The sequence below is a fragment of the Phaseolus vulgaris genome, chromosome 11, assembly GCF_000499845.2.
Source record: "Phaseolus vulgaris cultivar G19833 chromosome 11, P. vulgaris v2.0, whole genome shotgun sequence".
Lineage (NCBI taxonomy): Eukaryota > Viridiplantae > Streptophyta > Magnoliopsida > Fabales > Fabaceae > Phaseolus > Phaseolus vulgaris.
The window spans coordinates 16,491,184-16,518,679 of record NC_023749.2 but is presented as its reverse complement, the minus strand read 5'-3'; the positions used below and the strand labels follow the sequence as shown (position 1 = coordinate 16,518,679).

Sequence of the window (27,496 nt, the reverse complement as noted above, 5' to 3'; positions counted from 1 at the left end):
CATATGTGCTAGGATATCACCAAGTGAATGTCAAGTTATCTATAAGTATCTACAAAAACAAATTTTTATGTGGGGTAGTGCCTAAAGAAACTTGTCATGTCTTATTGAGACAACCATTGCCAAGTGTACAAATTTTCATAAACAATGGTTGTAACAACGAGACTATCTTTACACATAAGAGAAAAATTCTTCATGAAGGAGAACTCATGGGCCAAATTAGAGTTGATAAAACTCTAGAGCTTTTAAAAGGAAAACTTTTGTCACCCATGAGAAAAGAGGTTCAAGGACATTACCTTAGGTACAATTCTTATTTTAAAACTACACCTAAGGCAATGTCTCAAGAACTCTATACTCCTTCACCTGGTTTTGACTCTATACTCTATGTTCCTAGGACAACAAAAGGTTTTGACTCCTTTTTCATGGATGTGGATAAACTCTTCCTAAGAAAAGTGACAAGTCTCCATGATTTATCTTCAAAAATAGTGATGGGTAGAGCTCCAAAATTTGAAAACATAGCTCTTTCTACTATGCTTCGCGAAATCATGAGAGACACCCACAATTCTTGGGATAAGAATCCTTTTCCTATTAAGCATGCATACAATGGAGTAGTCCACAAGATTACTCATATTTCTACATTTGAAGTTGTATGTGAACATAGTCCTTTTTCCCTTTTAAAGTTGTTACCTCCTCCTAAGGGAATTATGCCTAAGGGAAAAGTAACTACTATTGGAAATTTTAGAAAACATAAGAGGATTAGAGGACACATACAACCATCAAAAGAGAAATATTGTGAGAAGTTCCCAAAAACAAAACAAAAACAAAAATGGCTACTTCACACAATTAAGTTTTCTCCAAATGCTCACACTAACTCCTTTGCTTTGTTTCAAGATTCCCATAGATTGACAAAATTTCACTTAGTTTGAAAAACACTTTAAACTTAAAAGATTTGAAAACACTTAAGCTTTAGATTCAACAAAGATAAACTACCCAGATCCTACTCTAAAAAGAACAACAGCAACTCCAAGCAACTTTAGCCTTCCATCAAACACTAGGATTTGGATTCTTCAAAGCTTTTGATCACACTTGATTCAACAAAAGTTGTCTTAGTCTTGTCATTCAGGTGCATATGAATCTGATTGTATCCCAAAAATGCATCTAGAAAACTTAACAAATGACATTCTGAGATGTTGTTTACCAAGGAGTCTATGCTCGGTAGAGGGTAAGTGAAGGAAGAGGGCCAAGCACAACCTCACAAGAAAGACAAGAGCCAAGACATGAGCATCCAAAACCAAACCAAGAGCGTTTAGGGCTAAGGGAGGAGCGTCTAGGCCAAAGGCGAGGAGCGTCTAGGCCAATGGGAGGAGCGTCTAGGACCAAATTGCTAGGTCCATGGCCAAGCGAATCCATGAAGATTTCTGTATGATACATGAAGGCCCATTAAGGGTAGCTTGGTATTAGTTGTGGTGTAAATAGCACACATTTGTTTCATAAGGAATTAACCTAGATATTTTAAGATTTGGTACATTTTCTAGAAGGAATCTTTAGGCTAGGGCCGACCATGTGCCTTTAGTATTTGGATGTAATTTGCATTTCATTTTGTTTAGCATTAGGGTTGCATTTTGGTTCTCCTTAGCCTATAAAAGGAGGAGCCAACACCTTGTTTTTTTCAAGACTATTTTGATTAATGAAATGTTGCCCAAATGCCATTCAAATTGCTCCTTGCCAAATTCTCTCTAGAATTAGGTTTTTAGTCTTCAAACTTCACCCACAAATGGAGATGGTCGAACCACTCCAACCTTCACTACCTCTCATGCACCTTCAAGGTCACCACACCTCTTAGGAGGACCTTGTTCCACTCTCATCCATTAAGCTTCCGTACCATCATCAACAAAAATCCAAGAAGAGCTTATAGGAATGCCATCAGTAAGAATCCTTGGGACATGCCTTATTTAAATCAACGAAGTCAACACACATCCTCCACTTCCCATTTTCCTTTTTCACCAGTACGACATTCGCCAACTACTCAGGGTATTGGATTTCCCTTATGTGGCCAACAACAAAAATTTTATGAGTTTCTTCTCGGATGGTGAGGCATTTCTCTTCATTAAATTTTCTTCACCTCTAGACTACAGGATTAACCTTTTCATCCATGGTAAGCCGGTGACACAAAAAAAATATGGATTTATTCTCGGCATGTCCGCGGATGACCATGCGAAAGTGTTCATATTCTCCGAGATGACATCGACTATTCTATCCTCTAACATTTTGCAAAGCGATGTGCCAAGGTTGAATATCTTCCCTTTTATCTCCCTCTCTCGCACTTCTTCAACAGTCCCTGGTCATCTTTCATCGCTGATGTCTGCCTATACTATCCATCCTGACTCTCTTGGTTGGATGGTGGTTCTGTAGGTTCCCTTATGTTTTTTCAAACTGCTCTCGTGGCATTTTCGTGCCATCTTTTGATCGGCTTTAATCGTGATTATCCTTCCTTCCGACGAGGGAAACTTCATCTTCATGTGTGTGGTTAAGGCTACTGCATCCAACCTATTCAAGGAAGGTTTCCTTAAGAGCAACTTGTATGCAGAAGATGCATTGACAACGATGTACTTGACAGTAATCGTCCTGACTGCATTTTCATTAGAGAAGTTTGTCCTCAGCTCAATGTATCCTCGTACTTCCACCTGGTTTCTTGCGAAGCTGATGAAGACCTAGGAGAGAAGGCGCCTACTGACCAGGCCCAACCTCTGAGGAGGACGACAAGGAGCATGACCCAAGACCTAGGGCCCGAGTAAGATTCTCCAACCATGACCTCAACACCTACCATACCTCAGAGGATCACTAGGAGCAAAGCACAAACTTTGGGTGTTAAGCATCATTTGGTTTCACTTGTAATTTTAGTAGAGTAGGTGTCTTTTAGCACAAAATGGAGGGGTGTGCCTAGTTTTCTAGCTCATGAAGCTTTGTAGGGAAGGAAATTTAACCTAGCTTCTAGAATATTAGGCTTATGGTGCGACATTGACCATAGTCAATGACCTAGGTCGCACCACTTTATGTCTTCCTTTTCTACCCTCACTACTTGTTCTCCAAGGCTCCTTTTCTTATAAATAGGAGGCCGCACCCTTTGTATTTCTCATGTTGAATTGAATGAAGTAAAGAAACTCTGCACAATTTGTGTGAGCTTCAGTGAGTGTTATCTTCTCTCCCTTGGTATTATCTTGATGAGAATGAAACTCTCAAGTGGCAGCCTTCCACTTATCTTGATTGTTACCACCCATCAAGTGGTGTGATCATCACTTTCCTTTTCCATAAGTTTTCATCTTCCATTCTCCATCATTTTCGCCTTCCATTTATGTTCATTATCTTTCTTTTCTTCATTGTTTTGCTCTCAGTTTTTTCATTATCAATTGAGTTTTGCATCCATTCTCACCATATCTTATCTTTTGATCTTTGCCTTTGTGAAATGAACCTTCACATCTACTTAACCACTTGGTTAAGTTAATGTTTAGTGGGGATTTTCCTAAGGTCTTCACTCTTAAATTCCTAAACTCTCAATCTAAGTAAAGTGTCACACCATAAAATGAACAATCCTAATTTAACTCACATCAGAAGTCGACATCACTACCCACGCATATCGTTTGCTTTTGGAGGCCAAGTTTCCACCTCTAGAGAATCCTCTTGCGATGGTATTCAAATCCCCATGGATTGGAGTTTCATGTGTTTGATCCATGGTCGTAGCCTCTCCTTTTGGTTCCTCCTGGTTGACCTCGAGGTATTCCTTCAAGAAACCCACTTTGACTAAATTAGCCAGTTGATAACTTAGGGCTATGCATTGGGTGAAAAGAACCCCCATCGGGGAGTGAAATAGAACATGAAACCGTAAGCTCCCAAGCAGTGGGAGGAGGCTCAGCCCCAATGTTATGCCCATAGGCCCTGTGGAAGTCGCACCAGGCATCTCTTCATGATCCCAAGAGTTGATATGTCTTTTGTGGAAACTTTAGCTTATCCGCTACCCCTACCATGCTTACGAGCTCTTTACAGGATACTCAAAAGATGAATCTAATAATTGTTTCCTCCCTGGTCTTTATCTTAGGTTAGTCTTTCTTGGCAACATACGATACATACCTCAGATTTGTTCTCTTCTCGGTGGATGCTTCATTGTCCCTAACAGAACGATCTCGGCTGCTTCGACTGTGAGCTATCGTTTTTCCTGAGCACGAACTCTTCAACCTCGATATGGACGGTATCTCATTCATACACCTCGGATAACGTCTCCACCGGACTCCTGTTTAATGAAACACTGAACGGGCTTGTTGTCATCCCTTGTACGAAAGTAGCGACCATCATCTCTTCATCTTGAGTTTCAAGTCTTACTGAGATTGCATATAATTTGTTCAAGTATTCCTTAAGAGACTCTCATTCCCTTTGTTTGACATTGAAGAGATCACACAATCGTGGGGGGTTTACCTTATTAGCCGAGAACTGATCTTTAAACATTCTAGAGAATTAGGGAAAGAGGTGATGTGACCATCCGGAATTCCATTAAACCATAAGCATCTTACATCAGATTGCATCTGACCCCCTAGAGATGATCATTTGAGCCCTGAACGCCTTTAAATGACTTTCAAGGTCTTCTACACCAGAGAAAAAAATGATATTGGGTATGATATAATCGGGTGGCACAGGCTCTTTCATGATTTGCTGAGAGAACGACTTGGGGTCATCCCTTGATGACAAATATGGGAAACGTTCCCTAGTGGGACGTCGACCATGTCGGTGCAAGTTCCTCTGCAATTCTTAGTTGGTCTTGATCGGCTTGGGCTTTTTCTCGGCCTTGGCTTCTTCTCGAATTCGCTCTTGCTCATGTCGATATTCTTCGTTTTCCTCCTAGAGAGCCTTCATGAGCTCTATGATTTATTGCAAGGCTAAGGCATCACTTCCTTTCTATCCCAATGGTCCTTGCCTCGTGTTTCTCATCACTTGGAATGTTCAGTCACAAATGTGGGTGGGATCAGGTTTTATTGGGCCCCACGGTGGGCGCCAAATGTTCTCGCCTGCTGACCTCGGTAGGACTTGGAAGTGAGCTCTAGGCTGAAACGACTTTGCTTGGGGTGCTGAACAGAGCCGGAGATGCTTTGTGATGAAAGGGCTCCACCTGTTGATCACACTCCAACGATCAAGTCAGTGAGAGAATTTAAACTATTAATCTGTATCAGTGTAGGGTTCAGAAAAGCTTACCTTTACTCGGGGTCTTACACCCCTTTTATAGACATTCCTTCAACGATTGTCTTCAACCCGAATGTTATTTCAACAAGAATATAATTTCAATAATAAAAATATAATTTAAACAGTAAGTAAGTTATGTTAACGTTTTATTTTTGGATACAATGCCATATCATTCCTAACAACTTTTATTTGCATTTAATATATATATATATATATATATATATATATATGTACCGTCTCGTCCCCGGACGTGGACCAAAGGTCAAAGTCAACGTGTAAAAGGGCCCCTCGTGGGACCCAAGGAAGAAAGTCAACAGATTGACCGCCTGAGGCACCGTCGGGTTAATGCGTTGCCAATAGGGAGCGTCGCCTTGCTAAGGCGTCGCCTAAGAAAGGCGTCGCCAGGTTAAAGCATCGCCAAGTAAAGGCGTCGCCGGGTTAAGGCGTCGCCAAGACAAAGCACCAAGCTAAGACATCGCAAGAAGGCTTCGGGCCTCGATAGTTCAGAACAGTAACAAAGAAAAGAGAAAGGTTGCCTCAGGGCCATAAGTTCTAGTACCAGTAGGAGGTAACCTGACTCGTAAAGTATCCACACCACTGCTGGGAGACCCTGGGACAGGTACGACCCATGAGAAGGCCACGACCAGGGGAGAACCACGTGTCTCGAGCTTAGAGCGCATGAGTTGGCGCCCAGAAGGTCACCTCACGCGCCAGATGCACTCCAAGGAAGGAGGGCTCACACAATGGATTAACCCTTAGCTGGGTTACGGCGCTGTGAGGCCCTCCGCACAGAGTAACTATCAAGTCAGAAGGACACGTGGCAATTAGCACGTGCTCATTAAATGTTTCAGTGACAGTTTGCCAAGGTACACGCTAATTCAGTTAAGATTTGAACGTTCCAAGGAATATTTTTATACGCTTTCAATGCGCTTTAACGCATTTTAAATGCGAAAGGTGTATAAAAGGAGACCTTGGGACGTTTGAAAGGGGACCGAGGTTTGACCTAATTCTCGGAGCCTACACAAAACACAAACCCTATTTGCTTTTGCTGCGCACCCACTGTGAACACAAGGCAATTAGGGCAACCCAGGTTTAGTATTCCAGCACAGTTACTTTCGACCACCTTCAGAGGGTGTGTCACCTTTGATGTTTCTCGCTAGCTGACTTGATCGTCGGAGTGCAAACGGCTGCTAGGGCGCCCCTTTGTTCACTTCTTTTCAGGTATCACGGACGGAGCATGACGAAGGTGCCCTAGCTCGCGTGGACAAGCCACGCGCAAAGACGATCCCGGTCAACCGGCGGGAACATTTGGCGCCCACCGTGGGGCCGATATAAAACATCAGTCCCACTACACAAGTTTTTCAGTTCCAGTTCTCAAAGCCAGATAAGTTAAGAAGGCTTCCAGAAAGTCAGGAAGATGAGACTGCGCGCTACAGGAGTGAATAGATGACCATGCAACAACTTGCGGGCATGATGCAAGGGCTGCAGGAAGCAATGGCAGCATCGAAAGCGGAGCAACAGCGCATGCAGGCTGATCTCGCAGCTTCTCAAGCGAGAAACGATGAGCTCCACCGTGCCAACGAGGAGTTACGCCGTGGATGGCGCGATGTAGATGAGCCTGAGACTGCCTCCCCACCTAGAAAATTCACAACACCATTCTCACAGGCGATCCTAGAGGCAGCGATCCCCAACACGTTCACGGGGCCCAAGGTAACCTTCACAGGGATGGAGGATCATGAGGCGCACCTCACTGCGTTCCACACGCAGATGATGTTGGTTGGCGGTTCTGATGCCGTAAGGTGCAAGCTCTTTATGAGCACTTTGACTGGGATGGCTATGGATTGGTTCATCAGCCTCCCAGAGGGTCACATCACGTCTTTCGCACAGCTCTCACGACTATTTAGGGAGCAATATTTAGCCAACAGGGCCCCAGCCCCAATTTCGTATGACCTTTTCGACGTATAGCAATACCAAGGGAAAACCCTGAAAGAGTACATAAGCCGCTTTGGGGCACAAGTGGTGAAGGTGGGTACCACAGACGAGCCCATGATCGTGTACGCATTTAGGAAGGGGGTGTGTCCTGAATCTTTTAGTAAATCGCTTAACCGCAGTCGCCCCAAGACCTTTGCTGAAGTAAGGCGTCGAGCGGTAGAACACATTGCCTCAGAAGGCGAGGCGTACGAGAAGTGCACGACTGCTGCACCTGCACGACCAAGAGCGCAGATACGCACACAACCCGCTAGAGTTCATGAAGCTGCCACAGAGAGAAGAAACCCAGACAGGAAGCGCACCTATGAGACGAGGAGGACCCAGCCTAGGGGCCAAGCAGAAGGAAGGAGAGAGGCAAATAGACTGCCAAGGCACAACTTTGTGGTAGAACTCAAAGACCTCATCGTTGTGCCCAACATAGCTGACAAGTTAAGGCCGCCAGTGAAGTCTGACAAGGTACTGGGACCTCACAAGGAATTGTGGTGCGAATTTCATGATGCATTTGGGCACCATATTAACAGCTGCTTGGCGCTGGGCTATCAGTTGGATGAGCTTGTGAAGAATGGTTTCCTGAAAGATTATCTCGCTGAGACCACCACGACCATAGCCCCGGCGACGCCAAAGGAGGACCAGGCACACGAGGTACCAGTCCATGGGGAGGTTCACACCATTTCTGGTGGATTTTTTGGAGGAGGGCCCACTGCCTCTCAACGTAAGGGGTATGTGAGGTCAGTAAGTTCAATTGCAGACAAATTTCCAGGCGACCCTTGGGAATCAGACCTCGTGTTCACAAGGGCTCATCCCACACGACAACGACCCCATGGTCATCTCAGTGGTCACAGCAGGAAGGAAGGTACATAGGGTCCTCGTCGACCAGGGGAGTTCCGTAGATGTCATGTTCTGGATAACTTTCAACAAGCTACAGTTATCCCTTGACCTCTTGAGATCCTATACTGGATGCTTGTATGGATTTGCAGATATCCTAGTAGAGGTACGTGGCTACTTGGAGCTGAGGACGACGTTCACTGATGGAACGGCGTCGCGTACCGAAAGCATCCGGTACTTGGTGGTTAAGCCGACTCAGCTTATGACATTTTGTTGGGCAGACCCGCCCTAAACAGATTGAGGGCAGTACCCTCCACTCGCCACATGAAGATGAAGTTGCCAGATCTTAGCGGCAAGGTGATAGTCATCAAGTCAGACCAGGAAGAAGCTCGAAAGTGCTGTGAGAGCAGTTTAAAAAAGAGGAGTGTGGTCATGGTAATTGAACGACCACCTGTCTCAGATTCGCCAGTAGAATTAGAAGCATTGAAAGAGGCGACGCCCGCAAAGTCCCCGCCTGTCGATGCCTTACCTATAGGGGTGATGCCTGTGGAAGACGCACGTACATAAGGAAGATACCGTGACGCCTCGCCCACAGAAGAAGAGCCAGAGGAGGCGATGCTCGATGCAACCGTTGGGGTGACGCTGATGGAAGAGGACTCCACGAACGGGTCTCTTGCAGAGAATGTGCAGAACGAGCAACCCCGACCAGAAGGCAACGTAGTAGAAAGACAAATAGGGGGTAAGGCGTTCAAATTAGGACGCTTTCTAAGCCCAGGTGAACAAGAAGAGGTAGCTGCAGTAATCTCGCGCCACTTAGATGCTTTCGTGTGGACTGCGGAAGATATGCCGGGTATTGACCCAGATTTTTTGTGCCACCGTCTTACCATGGACGCAAAGGTTCGCCCTGTGAGGCAAAGAAGGAGGAAGTTCAACGAGGAGCGATGCCTCGTCGTGAAGGAAGAAACACAGAAGCTGCTCAGCGCTGAACACATCAGGGAGATACAATACCCTGAGTGGTTCGCCAATGTAGTTCTAGCGAAGAAGGCGAATGGGAAGTGGAGGATGTGCGTTGACTTCACAGATTTGAACAAAGCATGCCCCAAAGATTCGTACCCACTGCCCAACATTGACGCATTAGTGGATAACGCCTCGGGTTGCAAGATGTTGAGTTTCTTGGATGCGTTCTCAGGTTACAACCAAATCAGGATGCATCCCAGGGACGAAAGCAAAACGACGTTCATGATAGAGACGAGCAGCTACTGTTATAAGGTGATGCCGTTTGGTTTGAAAAATGCAGGCGCCACTACCAAAGGCTGATGGATAAGGTCCTGGCACCCATGCAGAGAAGGAACGTGCAGGTCTACGTAGATGACATGGTGATAACTTCGCACGAGAGAGGACAACACGCAGTTGATCTGGAAGAACTGTTTGCTACCATATCAAAGTATCACCTCAAGCTAAACCCATAAAAATGCGTTTTTGGTGTGGAGGCAGGGAAGTTCTTAGGTTTCATGCTCACGGAAAGAGGGATAGAAGCAAATCCTGACAAGTGCGCAGCCATCATCGCCATGAGGAGTCCAACCTCAGTGAAAGAAGTTCAGCAACTAACGGGGCGAATGGCAGCATTATCGAGGTTCGTGTCAGCTGGAGGAGAGAAAGGCCACCCTTACTTCTAGTGCCTCAAAAGGAATAACCGTTTCGCATGGACAAACGAGTGTGAAGCAGCGTTTCTCAAGTTGAAGGAGTACTTGGCGACGCCACCTGTGCTTTGCAAGCCACAGGTAGGCGTCCCCCTCCGCTTGTACTTTGCGGTGACTGAGTGGGCCATTAGCTCTGTACTTGTCCAGGAACAAGACCAGGTGTAGAAGCCCATCTACTTCGTGAGCAAGGCCTTACAAGGCCCAGAACTGAGATACCAGTCACTAGAGAAGGCGGCACTAGCAGTAGTATTCTCGGCACGAATGCTTCGGCACTATTTCCACACCTTCACAGTGGTGGTAATGACAAACCTTCCTATCCAGAAGGTGCTCCAAAAGCCAAACGTGGCTGGGAGGATGGTTCGCTGGGCAGTGGAACTGTCGGAGTTTGACATTCGATACGAGCCCTGGGGATCCATCAAAGGGCAACTCTATGCAGATTTCGTGGCAGAGCTGTCACCAGGGGGAAACCCCCAAGAAGGGGAATTAGGGTCACAGTGGATGCTCTCCGTGGATGGGTTCTCCAACCAGCAGGGGAGCGATGTTGGGATCATCTTGGAGGGGCCTAATGGAGTGTTGATTGAACAGGCTTTACGCTTCGCCTTCAAAGCAAGCAACAACCAAGCGGAGTACGAGGCGCTAATCACTGGGATGCTTTTGGCCAAGGAGATGGGGGCGCAAAGCCTCTTGGCGAAGAGCGACTCACAATTGGTTACGGGACAAGTAATAGGGGAGTATCAGGCGAAGGACCCACAAATGCCCGCATACTTAAGGTACGTCGAGGTGTTGAAGAGAGCCTTCGCTGCGTTTGAGTTGGTGCATGTCCCCAGGGAGCAAAATGCCAGAGTTGACCTGCTTGCCAAGCTGGCCAGCTCAGGCAAGGAGGGAAGGCAGAGGACCGTAATACAGGAGACCCTCAAGACGCCGCGGAAGTTCGTTGTAGACAACAGGGTGGACGTCCTTCATGTTAGTACAACAAGAGGAAAACCAAGGAGTCATCGCTCTCTGAGCCAAGATACGGCAAAGGCACCCTGCATCAGTACTTATGCGGCCTCGCCAGAAGAAGAAAGGGGCGTACGGATATGTGCTTTGGAGGAAGGCGACACATGGATGACCCCTTACAGGTGATACCTAGTGGACGAAATTCTCCCAGCAGAACCAGAAGAGGGCAAGAAGATTAAGAGGAACGCCGCAAGGTACATCCTGGTAGACGGGATATTGTTCAGGCATGGGCTTACGCACCCTATCTTGACATGTGTAAGCGGCGACGAGTGCACCAAGATAATGGCTGAGCTCCACGAAGGTATTTGTGGGAGCCACGTGGGAGGAAGATCCTTCGCATCCAAGGTAATACGTGCAGGATTTTTCTGGCCAACAGTAAGAGAGGATTGTGTACGATACGCCCAGCATTGCAAGCAGTGTCAGATGCACGCTGACTGGCACAAGGCACCGTCAGAGGAACTGAGATCCATATACAGCCCATGGCCTTTCCATACTTGGGGGATCAACATCCTAGGCCCATTCCCATTGGCGATAAGGCAGATGAAGTACTTGATCGTTGCCATCGAGTACTTCACCAAGTGGATAGAAGCCGAACCAGTGGCACAGATCACCGTGGACAAGGTATAACACTTTGTTTGGAAGAACATTGTGTGTCGTTTCGGGGTACCAAGGCGTCTCATTTTAGACAATGGCACCCAGTTCACGAGCCAAAAGTTGAGGAAACTCTGTGCAGAAGTAGGAATCAAGCAGGTGTTTGCATCGGTCGAACACCCCCAGACAAATGGGCAGGTCGAGTCAGTAAACAGAGTTTTGTTGAGGGGTTTGAAACGCAGATTAGAGAAGGCTAAAGGGGTGTGAGAAGATGAAGTACCAAGGATTGTATGGGCTTACCACACCACGCCTCAATCCTCCACCATGGAGACACCCTTCAGCTTAGTGTACGGATCGAACGCCAGGATCCCAGTGGAGATCCATGAGAGCTTGCCCCGTTTCCTGGGCTTTGTGGCGGAAGAATCCAACGAAGAAAGGAGGGTGAACCTGGACCTGATAGACGAAGCTAGAGAAGAAGCGAAAATTAAGGCTGAGGCCGTGAAGAGAAGAGTGGAGCGTCAGTACAGCTCCAAGGTGAAGCTGCGAAAGTTCCAAGTTGGTGATCTGGTCATGAGGAAGGCCCACCCCTACGAATTAGAAAACAAGTTGTCTCCCAAGTGGACTGGACCGTTTAGGATAGCCAAGGCCAAAGGGAATGGTTCGTATAAGTCAGAGACTTTAGAAGGGGGCCCCATCCCACGTAGCTGGAATCCGGCGAATTTAAAGTTTTATTTCAGTTGATGTTATTCCAGTTGAAGTTTGTAAAGGGGACACTCTTTTTCCCTCCCGGGGGTTTTTTAATGAGGTCACCCAAATAAAGAAAAGAGAAGTTTAAGATATCTTTGCCCTAGTTTTTTTTTCTCATATAAGATCAAAGGTTAAAGAAACAAAGACGAAAACTTGAGGCGCCACCAAGATGAGACGTCGCCAAGAAGAGGCGTCGCCCAGATGAGGCGATCGCCACTAGAAGTGTGGAATGCTCCTAGATGAGAGTGATGCCGCCACTTGAGGACTCCAATGATCCATCAAGATAATACTAGAGAAGAAGGCTCCAAAAGCTCTCCAAAAGCTCTCCAATGAAGCCAAACCCAAGATCAAGCCCAAAGGAAGGATCCTTCCTCGAGGCATTAGGCTTGATCTTGGGTTGGGCTTCACTTGAGTGAACTTTGGAGTGCTTTTGGAGCCTTCTTCTCTAGTCTTATCTTGATGGATCATTGGAGTCCTCAAGTGGCGGCATCACTCTCATCTAGGAGCATTCCACACTTCTAGTGGCGAGATCATCCAACATTCTTCCATCTTCATGAGCACTCTCTTCTCCTTCCTTCCTTCTCTTTCAATTGTTCATGTTGTCTTGTGTTCTTGAGTTGTTTGGTTCGGCTTTTCAATTTTTTTTCAGCACCTATGTTCTGTTCTTGTCTTTTAATTACACTTTTGTTCGGTTCATATGTTTGCTAATTCAATTTTGTTCGGTCCTTTCAATTTTACCTCTCTTTGTTGATTCAATTTGACAATATGTGGAGCATCCAAATGAGTTTGGGATTTGGTACTAGTTTTTGGTGAGTTCTTGTCTTAGAACAATGATCCAACTCTAAGAAAAGTGTCTCTATAATGTTCAGCTCAAGGTGATTCCTAAGAATGTCAAGAATCATTCTCTATATGGCTAGTGGAATCACATCACCCTAGGACAGATACGACCCATGACAGGGCCACGACCAGGGGAGAACCACGTGCGTGGTACGAGAGAAAGGTAGATACACCCCCAGGGCAAGTGACTCGAGCTTAGAGCGCATGAGTTGGCGCCCAGAAGGTCACCTCACGCGCCAGATGCACTCCAAGGAAGGAGGGCTCACACAATGGATTAACCCTTAGCTGGGTTACGACGCTGTGAGGCCCTCCGCACAGAGTAACGATCAAGTCAGAAGAACACGTGGTAATTAGCACGTGCTCATTAAATGTTTCAGTGAAAGTTTTCCAAGGTACATGCTAATTCAGTTAAGATTCGAACGTTCCAAGGAATATTTTTATACGCTTTCAATGCGCTTTAACGCATTTTAAATGCGAAAGGTGTATAAAAGGAGACCTTGGGACGTTTGAAAGGGGACTGAGTTTTGACCTAATTCTCGGAGCCTACACAGAACACAAACCCTATTTGCTTTTGCTGCGCACCCATTGTGAACACAAGGCAATTAGGGCAACCCAGTTTTAGTATTCCAGCACAGATACTTTCGACCACCTTCAGAGGGTGTGTCACCTTTGATGTTTCTCGCTAGCTGACTTAATCGTCGGAGTGCAAACGGCCGCTAGGGCGTCCCTTTTTTCACTTCTTTTCAGGTATCACGGACGGAGCATAACGAAGGTGCCCTAGCTCGCGAGGACAAGCCACGCGCAAAGACGATCCCGGTCAACCGGCGGGAACAATATATATATATATATATATATATATATATATATATATATATATATATATATACGCTTTAACTAATTCATTTATTCCTTCAGATGTTTTTACTCTAATCATCTTTTCCATATGGACTGCCAAATATCTAGGCTGACCTCATAACATGTAATTGGGTCCATACGTACCCTGAGCCTTATTGGGTATTTCTCACATGGCCTGTCTAACCGAGTTACTACACTTAAATGTTTGGGATAAAGATCCGAGCACGTCTTGCAAGTACAAATTGCATCCAATGTTCTTCAATCTCCACATATGTTCTTCATTTTATTGCTGAAAAGCTTTATTTTAGAACATCAAACTCAAGAACTTTAATCTTAGAATGTAAAAAAAAATTACGTTACAAAATTTTCACCAGAAAAAGACTTTATATTAAACTATCTAACTAGGACTTAAAAAGCTTCCCTTATATGGGCTTTATGTTCTCTATAACTACAATATCGAATGAGTAAAAAGTATAGTACCCAGAGGCTTTAGATGATTTTTAGAATCTTCCAACTGGTGCAGGAACGTGATCGTGTTATAAAAAAAAACGAGGTTCAAAAGGATGAAGATAGAAAGAGAACAAAAAAAAAATCATAGAAAGAGAAAAAAATAGATTTGTATTCAAAATAAGAGAATAAAAAGGAAAAACAAAATTTTACATTCTACTAACTAACATAGAAATCACAGTATAAATTATAAAATAAAATATTAAATTATACTGAACAGAGTGCTTAAGGCTAAGTGCTCGGGGGTCAGATCTCGGTGCATGGTTTAGGCAGGTCATCTCGGCTATTAGGCCAGTAAAATAGGCCTTGTGGTTGAGCCCAATTTGGTCAGTAAAACCGTCTTAGCATAATTGACATAACCTTTTATAGGCAAGCATAAGGCTACTAGTAAACGATATTTGTGAACCTAAGGGTATGTTTAGTACATGTGGTGTCTAGGTCAAGTAAATGTTTTCTTTTAACCTAAGCACATGTGTTTTAGGGCATGTAATGGTTAGGTTGCATGTATAACGAAAGATAGTGTAGCACCATGAGTAGGGTGCCCACGTAAGTAGAATGGACCCCTGATGTTGGTACATGAGTTGGTGCCCTTGTGGTTATTTTGTTATTATTTTATGTACTTCCTAGAGGAAAGATTTCGTTATGTTGCAGTACCGAGAGATTGTGCCCTTGAACAAAATATTTTCCTGTTGAGTATGCTTTCAATTGATTCTCGTGAGAGAAAGTTGTTGAAAGAGGTAAGCTATAAAAGGGGCTTGAGACCCCAGGTTAAGGTACGTTGTTTCTAAGACTGAAACTTACTACTTCTTAAATTCTTATAAGTTCTGTACTGACTTGATCGTCGAAGTGCAATCAATACGTAGGGCCCCCTCTATGTAGGGCAGATTCGGGTAAGGATAGACAGAGCTAGAGCTTGTCACCAAAAGTCAACCGACAAAAACATTTGGCACCCACAGTGGGGCCCAGTAAAACCTGATCTCATCCACAGTTGTGTTTGAGTTTTCTGATGTAATGAGGAACACGAGGCAAGGTTCACTTGGATTTGAAGGGAGCGAGGACCTCACTTTGTAGAATATCATGGAGACCATGAGAGCCCTCCAAGCGGAAAACGAAGAAGCCAAGGATGACCAGTTGAGGCCATTCCTTGAGCGTGGAATGTGGCAAACCTCAAGTTGTATTTTAGCTAAGGTATTCTTGCTTAATGCTTTCTTTTTGAACAATGTGATGGTTAAGTTTTATTGATCTACTTGAATTAGAACACGGTAATTCAACCTAGCTTGGTGGCAGTACGACACTCGAGTATGGGCGCCCCGTGAGGAAATGATTACCTAGTGGTAGGTAAGACCGGGGGGCATGTGTACTATGCAGGAGAGCTCGTCATCTCGATCCAAGTGTTTGGGGGAGGTCATCTCAGTGTTTGAGCCCAAGAGGTGAGTCGTGAGCTCGACTCAGATGTTGGTCAGCCCAGAAAAGGTAATTAAGATAAAGGAATATTTTATCTGTTGTGATATTATTCTGAAAATAAAAGATAAAGAGATATTTTATCAGTTGTGATATTATTATGAAGATAAATGATAAAGGAATATTTTATTTGTTGTGATATTATTCTGAAGATAAAAGATAAAGGATATTTTATATGTTGTGATATTATTATGAATATAAAAGATAAAGACATATTTTATCTGTTGTGATATTATTTTGAAGATAAACAATAAAAGATCATTTTATCTGTTGTGATATTACTCTGAAGATAAAAGTTAAAGAGATATTTTATCTGTTGTGATATTATTTTAAAGATAAAAGATAAAGAGATATTTTATTGTTGTGATATTATTATGAAGATAAAAGATAAAGATATATTATATCTGTTGTGATATTATTCTGAAGATAAAAGATAAAGAGATATTTTATTTGTTGTGATATTATTCTAAAGATAAAAGATAAAGATTTATCTATTGTGATATTATTCTGAAGATAAAAAGATGTCATTGTTATTGTGTAAATCTGTTATCATATTATTATGCAAATAACATATATATGTAAATTTGTTATCATGTTATTCCAAAGATAACATAAATGACTATTATCTATTAAGTCTGTTGTGATATTAGTCTGAAGATGAAAGATATAATTATTATTGTTTCAATATGTTATCATATTATTATTGAAATAACGGATATGTGTAAATCTGTTATCATGTTATTTTGAAGATGACGTGAATGACTAATTATCATTTAAATTTGTTGTGATATTGTTATCATGATCATTATTGTACTCGCCAGACCTCGGACATCGACTGAAGAGGTCGACATCGGACCTCGGTGTGTATAGTACATTCGGGTACGACACAAGCAAGTGTTTCCTGGAGGCACTAAGGCCCGTAAGGGTTAGGGTTTCCAGGGAAAGACTGCATGCATGGCACATGAATAATTAGGGCACCCATAAAACAGATGGCGCCGCAACACTGGTACATGAGTTGGTACCCTGGCAGCCATATTGTTAGAGAGATTGCACTCCAGAACAGGCAAGTCTTATGTTGCGGCTGCGCTAAGCTTGTGCAACGCATCATAGGATGCCTCACCAGTAACCATAATTCCACTAAAGGAAAGATCCTCGTGGGACAGGGAGTTGACCTAGATACAACCTATATAAAGGGTGGTAAGAACCCTAGAAAAGGTACGCCGTTTCTAAGACTGAAACTGCTTTACGTACTTTACTTTTTGTTAACCCAGTACTGACTTGATCGTCGAAGTGCAATCAACAGGTAGGGCTCCCTTTGTTTCAACGGAGCCACTTTCCGCTACTAAAGGAGAGAGTAGAAACCACCAGTAGATATGAGGCGCCACCATCTGCCTTTGAAGTCAACGGTGGCTGAGTCAATCGGCGAGAACATTTGGCGCCCATCGTGGGGCCCAATAAACCTAGGTCCCATTCACAATCGTGTTGAGAGCCACCCAACAACATAAGGAACACAAGGCAAGGATCAGCTGCCCCAGAAGGAGGGAACAACGTCACCATGCAACAACTCATGGAGTCCATACATGCCCTTCAGTAGGCAGTAGCAGCGTCCAGAGTCAATCAGGATCCCTTCTAGGTCGACTTGGCCGCGTCACATGCAAGCAATGAAGAGTTGCGTGGAACTAATGAGGAACTGCGCAGGAGTTTGCAGCAAGTGGGGGAACGTGCGGTGGATAAGCGAGCTCGGGCCACACCAGTTAGGCTTGCCCCATGCCATTCTCTTAGGCGATCATGGACATTGTGATACCAGCCACCTTCATGGGCCCGAAGGTCACCTTCACAGGTGCACAGGACCCAGAGGCCCATATCACAGCTTTCGACACCCAGATGATGCTTTCAGGATGCTCTGACGCCATGCACTGTAAACTGTTCATGAGTACGTTGTCAGGCACAGCGTTGGACTGGTTCGTCAGTCTTCCTGACGGACATTACCTCGTTTGATCAATTCTCAACGTTGTTCAGAGAACAGTACATTGTCAACTGGGCTCCCCCTCCAATCTCCAGTTCAGGCAAGGGGGGCAGACAAAGGACAGTCATACAAGAGACCTCGAGGACACCTCGAACCACCACGGACAACACAACAGAAGTCCAACAAGAAGTCCAGCAGATAAGGTCCTCAGAAGGTGTTAAGAGAAGTCACCGGTCGTTGACTCAAGAAACACTGAAAACACACATCATAAACACGTACGCGTTATCCAGGGAAGAGTCAATGCACGTTTGCCTAGTTGAAGGGCGCGAGACCTGGATGACACCCTATTGAGGCTACTTGGCTGATGGGATACTTTCGCTGGAACCCACAGAGGGCAGAGTAGTCAAGAAAAATTTGAGCAAATACACCCTGATAGACGGGGACTTGTTCAGACATGGTATACTCACCCTACCCAGATATGTGTAAGTGGTGAGTAGTGCACGCGCATTATGGCAGAACTTCACAAAGGGATATGCGGGAGTCACATCGGTGGTTGAGCTCTCTCATCAAAGGCCGTTTGTGCAGGATATTACTGGCCAACCATGAGGGAAGACTGCACGAGGTATGCACAGCGGTGCAAGCAGTGCCAGCAACATGCTGATTGGCATAAGGCGCCCTCAGAAGAGCTGAGATTGATTCATAGCCCATGGCCGTTTCATACCTGGGGGATCGACATTCTGGGGTTCTTCCCTCTAGCAGTTCGACAGATGAAGTACCTCGTGGTTTCCATTGAGTACTTCACAAAGTGGATAGAGGCTGAGCCAGTAGCACAGGTCACAGCCCACAAGGTCTAGCACTTTGTGTGGAAGAACATAGTATGGCGCTTTGGAGTCCCAAAACGTTTGGTGTCCGATAATGGCACCCAGTTTGCAAGCTAACAGTTGGGCAAGTTGTGCACAGAGTTTGGGATAAAAGAAGGTGTTTGCATCAGTCGAACACCCCAAGACAAACATGCAAGTCAAGTGTGCCAATCGAGTTCTACTTAGAGGTCTGAAGAGAAGGCTGGAAAAAGCCAAGGGGACCTGGTCAGAAGAGGTTCCTAGAATTGTGTGGGCTTACCACACCACTCCCCAGTCCATTACCAAGGAAACACCCTTTAGGCTTGGTGTATGGTTCGGACGCGATGATTCCTGTAGAAATCCAGGAGAGCTCACCACGTTTCCAGAACTTCGTGGTGGAAGAATCCAACGAAGAAAGAAAGGTGAACCTGGACCTACTGGATGATGTCAGGGAGGAGGCTCGTATCAAGGCTGAAGCCTTGAAGAGAAAGGTGGAGTACAAGTACAACTCCAAGTTGAGACCTCGGCAGTTCTAGGTCGCCGACTTGGTGATGCGAAAGGCCCACCCGTACTAGCTAGAGAACAAGTTGTCTTCCAAGTGGACTGGTCCATTCCGTGTGACAGAGGCGCTTGGGAACAGAGCGTACAAGCTCAAGACCCTAGAAGGTGGGACGATTCCTCAAACTTGGAACAAAGTAAATTTAAAGTTTTTACATTAGTTAATTGTTTCATTGTACACAATTTAGGGGATACTTTTTTTCCCTTATCAGGGTTTTTTAACGAGGTCACCCAATAAAGTTTTTAGTTAAAAGATATATCTTTGAAAATTTATTGTAAATTTGTTGTACAGTGGTTAATGAACCTCTCCCTTGGGTTAGAAACACCGAGACTGGGAATAGTATGGTTCTTAGTGAGCCTCCCTCTTTCATGAGAATGCCAAGGGCGAAAACAGTATGGTTCCAGTTAAATTCTCCCTTGCTTCTATATGACAAGAACGAGGTCAATAAGCAAAGTAAACATCTCCCTTGGGTTAGAAACACCAAGATTGGGAATAGCATGGTTCTTAGTGAGCCTCCCTCTTGTGTGGGAACGCCAAGGTCGAGAACAAAACAGTTACCAGTTAAAATTCTCCCCTGCCTCTATACGGCTACGGTGAGGTCAGAGAGAGGAACCCCTTCCTTGTCTCGTAAGGCAAGGTAAGTATGGTTCCCAGTTATATATCTCCCTTACCCCTATGTGGAAAGGTCGATACCAGCTAAGTGAGCCTCTCCCTTGTCTTGTAGAACAAGGTTGAGGACAGTGTGGTTCATAGTTAAAGATCTCCCTTGCCCTTATACACCAAGGTCGAGAGCGACATTTCCCTTATCTTTGTTTGACAAAGGATAGGGCGAAGTAATAGTTCAAGCAAGCACCACCTCTACCCTAAGACGATGAAGAAAGGTTAAGGTCAAGTGAGTAAAGAAGCGTGCTATCTAAGTTAGAAAGGGCCTAAAACGTTGTTAGACTAATTCAACACAGGCAAAGTAGTTAAAACCAAAAAGGAGCGGTTCAAAGTAAAAGAACATTTTATAGATAGAAACACACACACACACACACATATATATATATATATATTTACAAATGACAATTGTTCATCAGACTGTCAGATAATTACAAGAGAAGTCATCAAGAGTCAGCATCCACTAGCTGACCATCTGCGACCCTTCTCGCCAGCCCAGTTTTGGAGAGATCCACCCCAGGATGCACACAGGCAACTTGAGCCATGGCATCTTCAAACAAGGCGGCGCCCTTAGTAAGCTCCACCTGCGTCTTCAAACAAGGCGGCTGCTCCTAAACCCTAAACCCTTATAACTTCCTGAGACTTCTCGAAGAGGAGCTTCTTAGTCGCTTGCTCAGCTTTGGGAAGATCCGCCGCCTCTAGATAAAGGGTAGTCTCGCAGTGTTTATGCCCCTTGATTTGGAGGGCGTCTTGGCTAGCTGCCTCCTTCAGCTTTTGCATCTTAGTCATGGTAAGGCTAGACACAACGAGAAAGTCCCCAAGACACTTGGTTGCGTGCTCTTGTAGGGGATCTTCATCCATGCTCTCCATCCTCTCCTGATCTCGGAAGGATTGAAGGACCCGTTGGAGGAAGGCGACCGCGTCAGCAGGAGGAGCGCCATGATTGCCCCAGCGGCACTCTCCCCCCACTTTCTTGTACCACAAGGTCACAAGGGGAAGAGGCACTAGGGGGGTGCTCCCTGAAGGAAGGGGTGCGGTCATCTGAGTTTGAAGCCGCAGGAACTGCAACATCAACTTTCCTCTTCCTCTTGAAGACGAGGCCAAAGCAAGTGTCCTCGTCTTCAGAGGCAGTGGCCTTAGCTATTCCCTTCTGCCTAGGGCAGAAGTTCCTGCAACATCAACTGTAGAGGGGCCAGGGGCAGCCTTAAGTTGGAGGGCCACAGCAGCTAGCTGCCTCCTCTTCTCAGCGTTCATTACCATCTCTGAATAAGAAAACAACAATACATAAGAGACTGAACCAACACAACACACAAATAAAGATAAGCAAAGGCAGGGGAAAGGGGAATACCAATATAAACCTTAAGGGGCCCGGGGCTGTACTCGAGCTTGATCAACTCAGCGGTGCTAAACACCCCCCCAAGTTGGAGAAAAACTCGCATGTTTCTTGGTCACGAGGGGTTAGGTCCTCAAGGCACCTACGTTTCTTGAGCCCTAGTTTCTCCACCCAAGAGAGAGGAAACCCGTCCAGCAGGTTGGGGTCGAATTTGCTGCACCCTATTTTGAAGAACTTCCCTTTGAAGCCCTTATACGATTGCTGGAAGAGGGACATCAAAACTCTCCCAACAACTCCATTGAAGCTCATCCACATCTTCTTCCCTGGATTCTTCGCTTCGAAGAAGTATAGGAAAACATCCACCGATGGCGTATGGCCATAGTGGTTGCAGAAAATAGAAAAGGCCCTGGCGAATGCCCAGCTATTGGGATGCAGCTGGGCAGGGGCCACGTTGACCTCAGTGAGAAGCGCATGCTCGAACCCGGTGAATAGTAGGCGAAGCTTGAGCCTTTTAAAGGTGGTGGAATACATGAAGAAGAAGGGATCTTCTGGGTCTGCGCAGTCGTCAACGCACACAGGTTCGCCTTTCCTGCAAGGCATGACCTTCACGAACCTGTCGTGCTCCCTCTCGAAAATGCAATATTTCTCGTCAGACTCGCCTTCGTTATACGCCTCTATGTCCTTAAAGGAAGTGATTTAGTTTGTCTAGGCTAGAAGGCTCTTAGGAGCCCAACAATATAAAGATTTGTAGTAATAAAAGGAGGTGGGTTTGGAGTGTTTTTGTTCGAGCCATCTCGAGAAGAAAAGCTACAGAAGTTGATGGAAAAAGGAAGAAAAAGGCAGAGTTTAGAGAAAGGGTTGGTGCGCCTCAAAAATTCAAAAGAAAGTAAAGCAAAGAATGCGCGAACCAAGAGCGTAAAATGTAAAGTGCATAAAACATAAACAGTCCCATAACAGTTATAGCATGTTATGAGCATTAGAATCATAAAGCAGGGGTGATCATAAAGTAAAGAACATACCTTTGAGCAATTAGGTTTCGAAGGGTCACAGTGGTTGAGGAGGAAGAGAGAGTGTTTGAGAGAAGAAAATGTTCGAGAAATGTTAAGAGAAGTAATGAAAGAGTGAAGGAGCGTAGGGGTTTTGAGGGGTTTAACGTAAACGAAGAAGCGCAAGCGGCAACGAGTCTTAGTCATTGATCCTGCCACGTGTATGCTGGTTAAAAAGTATGGTGAAACGTCACCTCGGTGCACTGTTCATGTCCCGTCACTCTAGCACCACGTAGGTCACCATGGGCAATCACTTAGCCTCTTCGCTGAAACAAGTTACAGCTCGAGCCTGGGGGCTTGTGTACTGGCTAGACCTCGGACATCGACTAAAGAGGTCGACATCAGACGTCGACATCAAACCTCGGTGGTCTGACAGTAATAATGGGCCACATAAGCTAGGTCCCACAGATAGTATGAGTTAACATGAGTTAACACCCAGATACCAGAAAGACCTAAATCACCAGAGGATCATGTATGGGGTGTGTATAGTACATTCGGGTACGCCAAGTAAGTGTTCCCTGGAGGCACTAAGGCCCGTAAGGGTTACGGTTTCCAAGGAAAGCCTGCATGCATGGCACGTGAATAATTAGGACACCCCCGTAAGTCTAGGTGTTCTGAAGTTCATGATGATTCAAATGGGACAATTTTTTCTCAGTACGATTATGAGTTCAGGTGCCCTGAATCATGTTTAGCTGTAACTAAGATTATTTGGCTAAAGGCACATAAGATGACCTCATTCGATTAGAATACCTGAGTAGGCGTTGTGCGAAAAAATTGTTCATTTATGGGCAGGTAATACGACCCATCTCGGTGTTGGTAAAACCACTCGAGCTCGGGCGCTCTGCAAATGAAAGTTGAGATTAACCCTGTGGGGTACTAATGCACAACGAAGGTGTTAGTTTAAGAGTTGACTTGATGTGTAAGCTAACACTCGAGTCAGGTGCTCTAAACAAAGGTAATGGGTTAAGAGTTGACTTGGTCTGTGAGCCAACACCTGAGTTAGATGCTCTAAACAAAGGTGATTGTTTAAGAGTTGACTTGGTGTGTAAGCTAACACCCGAGTCAGATGCTTTAAACAAAGGTGATTGTTTAAAAAGCTGACTCGGTGTGTAGCCAACACCCGAGTTAAATGCTCATTGTTTAAGAGTTGACTTGGTGTGTAAGCCAACATCCAAGTTAGATGATCCGAGCGAAGATGATTCTTTAGAAATTGACTCAGTGCGTAAACCGATTATCTATTGGCAGATAAAACGACCTTTCTCGGTAAGACTATTCGAGTCGGTGCCCTCCAAGTAAATTGGCTATATATGGGCAGGTAAGTCGTAACTCGGCTAGTCGAGTAAGCACATTGAATTGGTAAACAGTAGGTATGGTAAGACGACCTTTGCTCGGTAAGATTCTCAGTCCAGGCGCTCTGAGATTGTTTTGCTTAAAGTCAGGTAAGACAACCATTGCTTGGTAAGATTCTGAGTTCAAGCACTCTAAAGATTGGCCTGATGTCAAGTAAGACGTACTTTGCCTGGTAAGATTCTTAGTTCAAGCACGCTGAAGTTGTTTGGTCTGAAGTCAAGTAAGACGACCTTCCTCGGTAAGATGATCCGAGTAGGCGCCCAGTTGATTTTCTGTTGTTAGGTAAGAAGACCTTGTCTCGGTGAGATTAGCCAAGTAGGCGCCCTGAGTATCTATTGTCATGTAAGACGACCTGATTCGGTATGATTTTTCAAGCAGGTGTCCTGAGTATCCACTGTCAGGTAAGACGACCTGTCTCAGTAAGATTATCCAAGCAGGCGCCCTATGTGTAAGTTGATTATCTATTGACAAATAAGACGACCTGTCTCGGAATGATTATCCGAGTAGGCGCCCTGTGAGTAGGGTGATTATTTGTTGGCATGGTAAGACGACCTAGCTCGGTGTCAGTACGACTACTTGAGCATGAGTGCTCTATAGTTTGATTCGCTATGACTAAGTTGTTTTGCTCAGAGCAAGGTAAGACGACCTAACTCGATGTGCGACCGATCACCCGAGCAAGGCGCCTTGTGGATAATTTGTCTAAGAGTATGGTAAGTTGGGGTAGCTTGTTCTGAGAGTGACACTCGAGTTCAGACGCTTTGTGGAATGATTTGGAATTGTCTGCTTATGCTTATGATAAATAGTGGTTAACTCGAGGTGTAAATCACTATCTAAGTTAGATACCCTAAAAAGATAGATGAATCATCCTTAGCAAAAGGTTAGTTCTTTGGGAACCACATGGCTTTTCATGCCTTGATTGAACATTGATTTCTTAATGTAGAGATGAGTTAGATAAAGAGACGAGTTGTCCACATTTATAGTAGTTATTATGCTTAAGCTAGTCGAGGTTTACTAAGTTAAGTAACGGGACATGCATTGGCTTAAGCTAGTTGAGGTTTACTGGGTTATCACCTACCCACTGAGAAACCGTCGTGTCAGCTGCCAGAGCACTCGAAGGACTCTTCGCTTAGGCAAGCTCACCTAGAGTCTGAGGGGCTTGTGTACTGGACAAAGTGCTCAAGGCTCAATGCTCGGGGTCGGATCTCGGTGCATGACGTAGCCAGGTCAACTCGTTTGTTGGCCAGTAAAATGGGCCATGTGGTTGAGTCCATTTTAGTTAGTAAACCCATCTTGGCATAATTGATATAACGTTTTATAGGTAAGCATAAGGCTACAAGTAAAGGGTATTTGTGAACCTAGGGGTACATTTAGAACATGTGGTGTCTAGGTCAAGTAAATGTTTTCTTTTAACCTAAGCCCATGTGTTTTAGGGCACGTAGTGGTTAGGTTGCATGTATAACGAAAGATAGTGTAGCACCATGAGTAGGGTGCCCACGTAAGCAGAATGGACCCCTGATGTTGATACATGAGTTGGTGCCCTTGTGGTTATTTTATTATTATTTTATGCACTTCTTGGAGGAAAGATTTGTTAGTATATATGGCCTTAAACGAGAGGGGGGATGAATTGTTTAAGAAAGATTTTCGTAAACTTTTAAGCCTAGAATGAAAATACTTCAAGAAAACTTTGATTAAGCAATCAGTTTTTCAAAACATAAAGCAAAAGCACAATACTGGAAAAACAATCGGTTGTTTTACCGAAACATTCGGTTGTTTATACCAGTTATCAAATAACAAAACTGAATTTAAAGAGATAGGGAAAGAGAGATTGTACACAGTTGTTTATACTGTTCACTCTAAACCCAAAGCTACATCCAGTCTCCTTAGAACCCTGAGGAAATCCACTAAGCAATCACAACTTGATCACTTACACAACAACCAAGAGAATTACCTTGAACACCTCAAGAAACACATTCTCCTTGGCCAACACACCTACACCAAGATTGCTGATCTTGATCCCCTCAAGAACACACAGCCAATCTTAGCAAACACAGAAAGGAAACTTGTTTCACAGAGAATACAAGGATTACACTTGTTACAGAAAATAATCTGAAATGAATACAAGCAGAATCCTATTCCACAAACTTTGATCAATCACAAACTCTTTACAATCTCAGCTCTTTGAAAAACTCAAAAACTCTTAGCAAAAAACTTGTCAAAGATTAATTGTCAAATCTGTTTTTCTGAATTTATTCAAAGATGTAGTTTGTTAGCAAATCTTAACAAAATCTTAAACTGCATTAAAAGATTGGTCAAAACATTTAATGACTGGAGCGTAAGCAGTTAAAACATTTAAAGTTCAGTCACAGATAAAACAGTTTTTCTGTTATGGTCCCAAAACAAGCAATCGGTTGTTTCCTCAAATCAAACGGTTGTTTTGGTTTTTAACAGTTCAACCATTTTAAAAACAGTTTTCAATCTTTTTCTCAAAACACCTAAGTATAAACAATCGGTTGTTTCCACAAAAACAATCGGTTGTTTTAGTTTGAAAACATTTTACTTTCACAAAGATTGAGATTGCCTATGCTTTAGATTTAATCAAAGGGTGGATTACAACATATAAACTACCCCAGAACTAAGCTAAACCAGCACAGCAACACCAAGCACAACAAAGGCTTCAACATCCTTCCAAGGGATTGGATTCTTCAAAGCTTGAACACCACTTGGTTCAACAATCTCCCCCTATTTGATGAATACAAATCACTGGTTCTTGTGTTTGTTCTGATTGAATCTGAAGCAGTACCTACAAAAATAGCATTTACACTACCCAATGCATCTTACAGCAGCAAGTTAGATTTTTACATATTCCAAGCATAAAGCATGATAAACAATCGGTTGTTTACACGAAACAATCGGTTGTTTCTATTAGCAGCAGCAGAAAACACTTTCATATCAGAGATTTTAACAGATTATAGAATATCAGATAAAGATATACAAGAATCAATTAATTCTCCCCCTATTTGTCTTCACAAATAGACTTTAGCATGTATCAAAAACAGATTTAGGAGAGATTATTAAGATCAAGAATACCTAACTCATTTCTTAAGAAGAAAAACCTCTCTTTTTGTAATGGTTTGGTGAAGATGTCAGCTAACTGAAGTTTGGTCTCCACAAACTTCACTTCACAGTTCCCATTTTGTACATGATCCCTGATGAAATGATAACTTATCTCAATATGTTTGGTCCTTGAGTGTTGAATCTGATTTTTAGTAAGTTTGATGGCACTTGTGTTATCACACATTAAGGGAACCCTGCTGATTTGTAAACCAAAATCTGCAAGTTGTTGCTTGAGCCATAGAATCTGTGCACAACAGCTTCCAGCAGCAATATACTCAGCCTCAACAGTAGAGAGAGCAACACATGCTTGCTTCTTGCTATGCCATGAGATTAGGCTTGAGCCAAGAAGGTGACAAGTGCCACTTGTGTTCTTTCTATCTAGCTTGCAACCTGCGAAGTCAGAATCTGAATAACCAATTAAATGTATTGGAGAGTGAGAAGGATACCATAATCCTACAGATGATGTTCCTTTGAGATATTTCATAATTCTTTTTGCAGCTTTGTAGTGTGACTCTTTAGGATTTGCTTGATATCTTGCACATGGACACACCACAAACATGATGTCTGCCTACTAGTTGTTAGATATAGCAAAGATTCAATCAAACCTCTGTATTTTGTTTGATCTACACTCTTTCCAGCAGCATCAACATCCATGTAACAGCTTGATGGCATTGGAGTGCTTGCTTCTTCGCAATTCTCCATTTCAAATTTCTTGAGAATCTCCTTGCAATACTTTGATTGACTTAACAAGATTCCATCCTTTGTTTGCTTAACCTGCAATCCAAGAAAGAAAGATAGTTCTCCCATCATAGACATTTCAAACTCACCTTTCATTGCAGCCACAAATTCTTCACACAATCTATCTTGTGTAGCACCAAAGATGATATCATCCACA

At 44.1% G+C, this 27,496-nt stretch overlaps 2 protein-coding genes across 2 annotated transcripts; both read left to right on the top strand.

The window, feature by feature from the left end:
- The first annotated feature begins 9,998 nt into the window (after window positions 1–9,998).
- On the top strand, window positions 9,999–10,862 carry LOC137835470 (uncharacterized). The gene has a single exon (XM_068643998.1). The coding sequence runs from the start codon at window positions 9,999–10,001 to the stop codon at window positions 10,860–10,862; it is 864 nt and encodes a 287-aa protein (XP_068500099.1).
- A 789-nt stretch (window positions 10,863–11,651) lies between these two features.
- LOC137835460 (uncharacterized) lies at window positions 11,652–12,068 on the top strand. Its single transcript, XM_068643986.1, has one exon. It carries the CDS (start codon window positions 11,652–11,654, stop codon window positions 12,066–12,068), a length of 417 nt encoding a protein of 138 aa, XP_068500087.1.
- The last annotated feature ends 15,428 nt before the right edge of the window (window positions 12,069–27,496 follow it).

What these genes read in the sequence shown, in the direction of transcription:
- LOC137835470 (XM_068643998.1), top strand. Translation starts at nt 9,999, where the DNA reads ATGCTTCGGCACTATTTCCACACCTTCACAGTGGTGGTAATGACAAAC.
- LOC137835460 (XM_068643986.1), top strand. Translation starts at nt 11,652, where the DNA reads ATGGAGACACCCTTCAGCTTAGTGTACGGATCGAACGCCAGGATCCCA.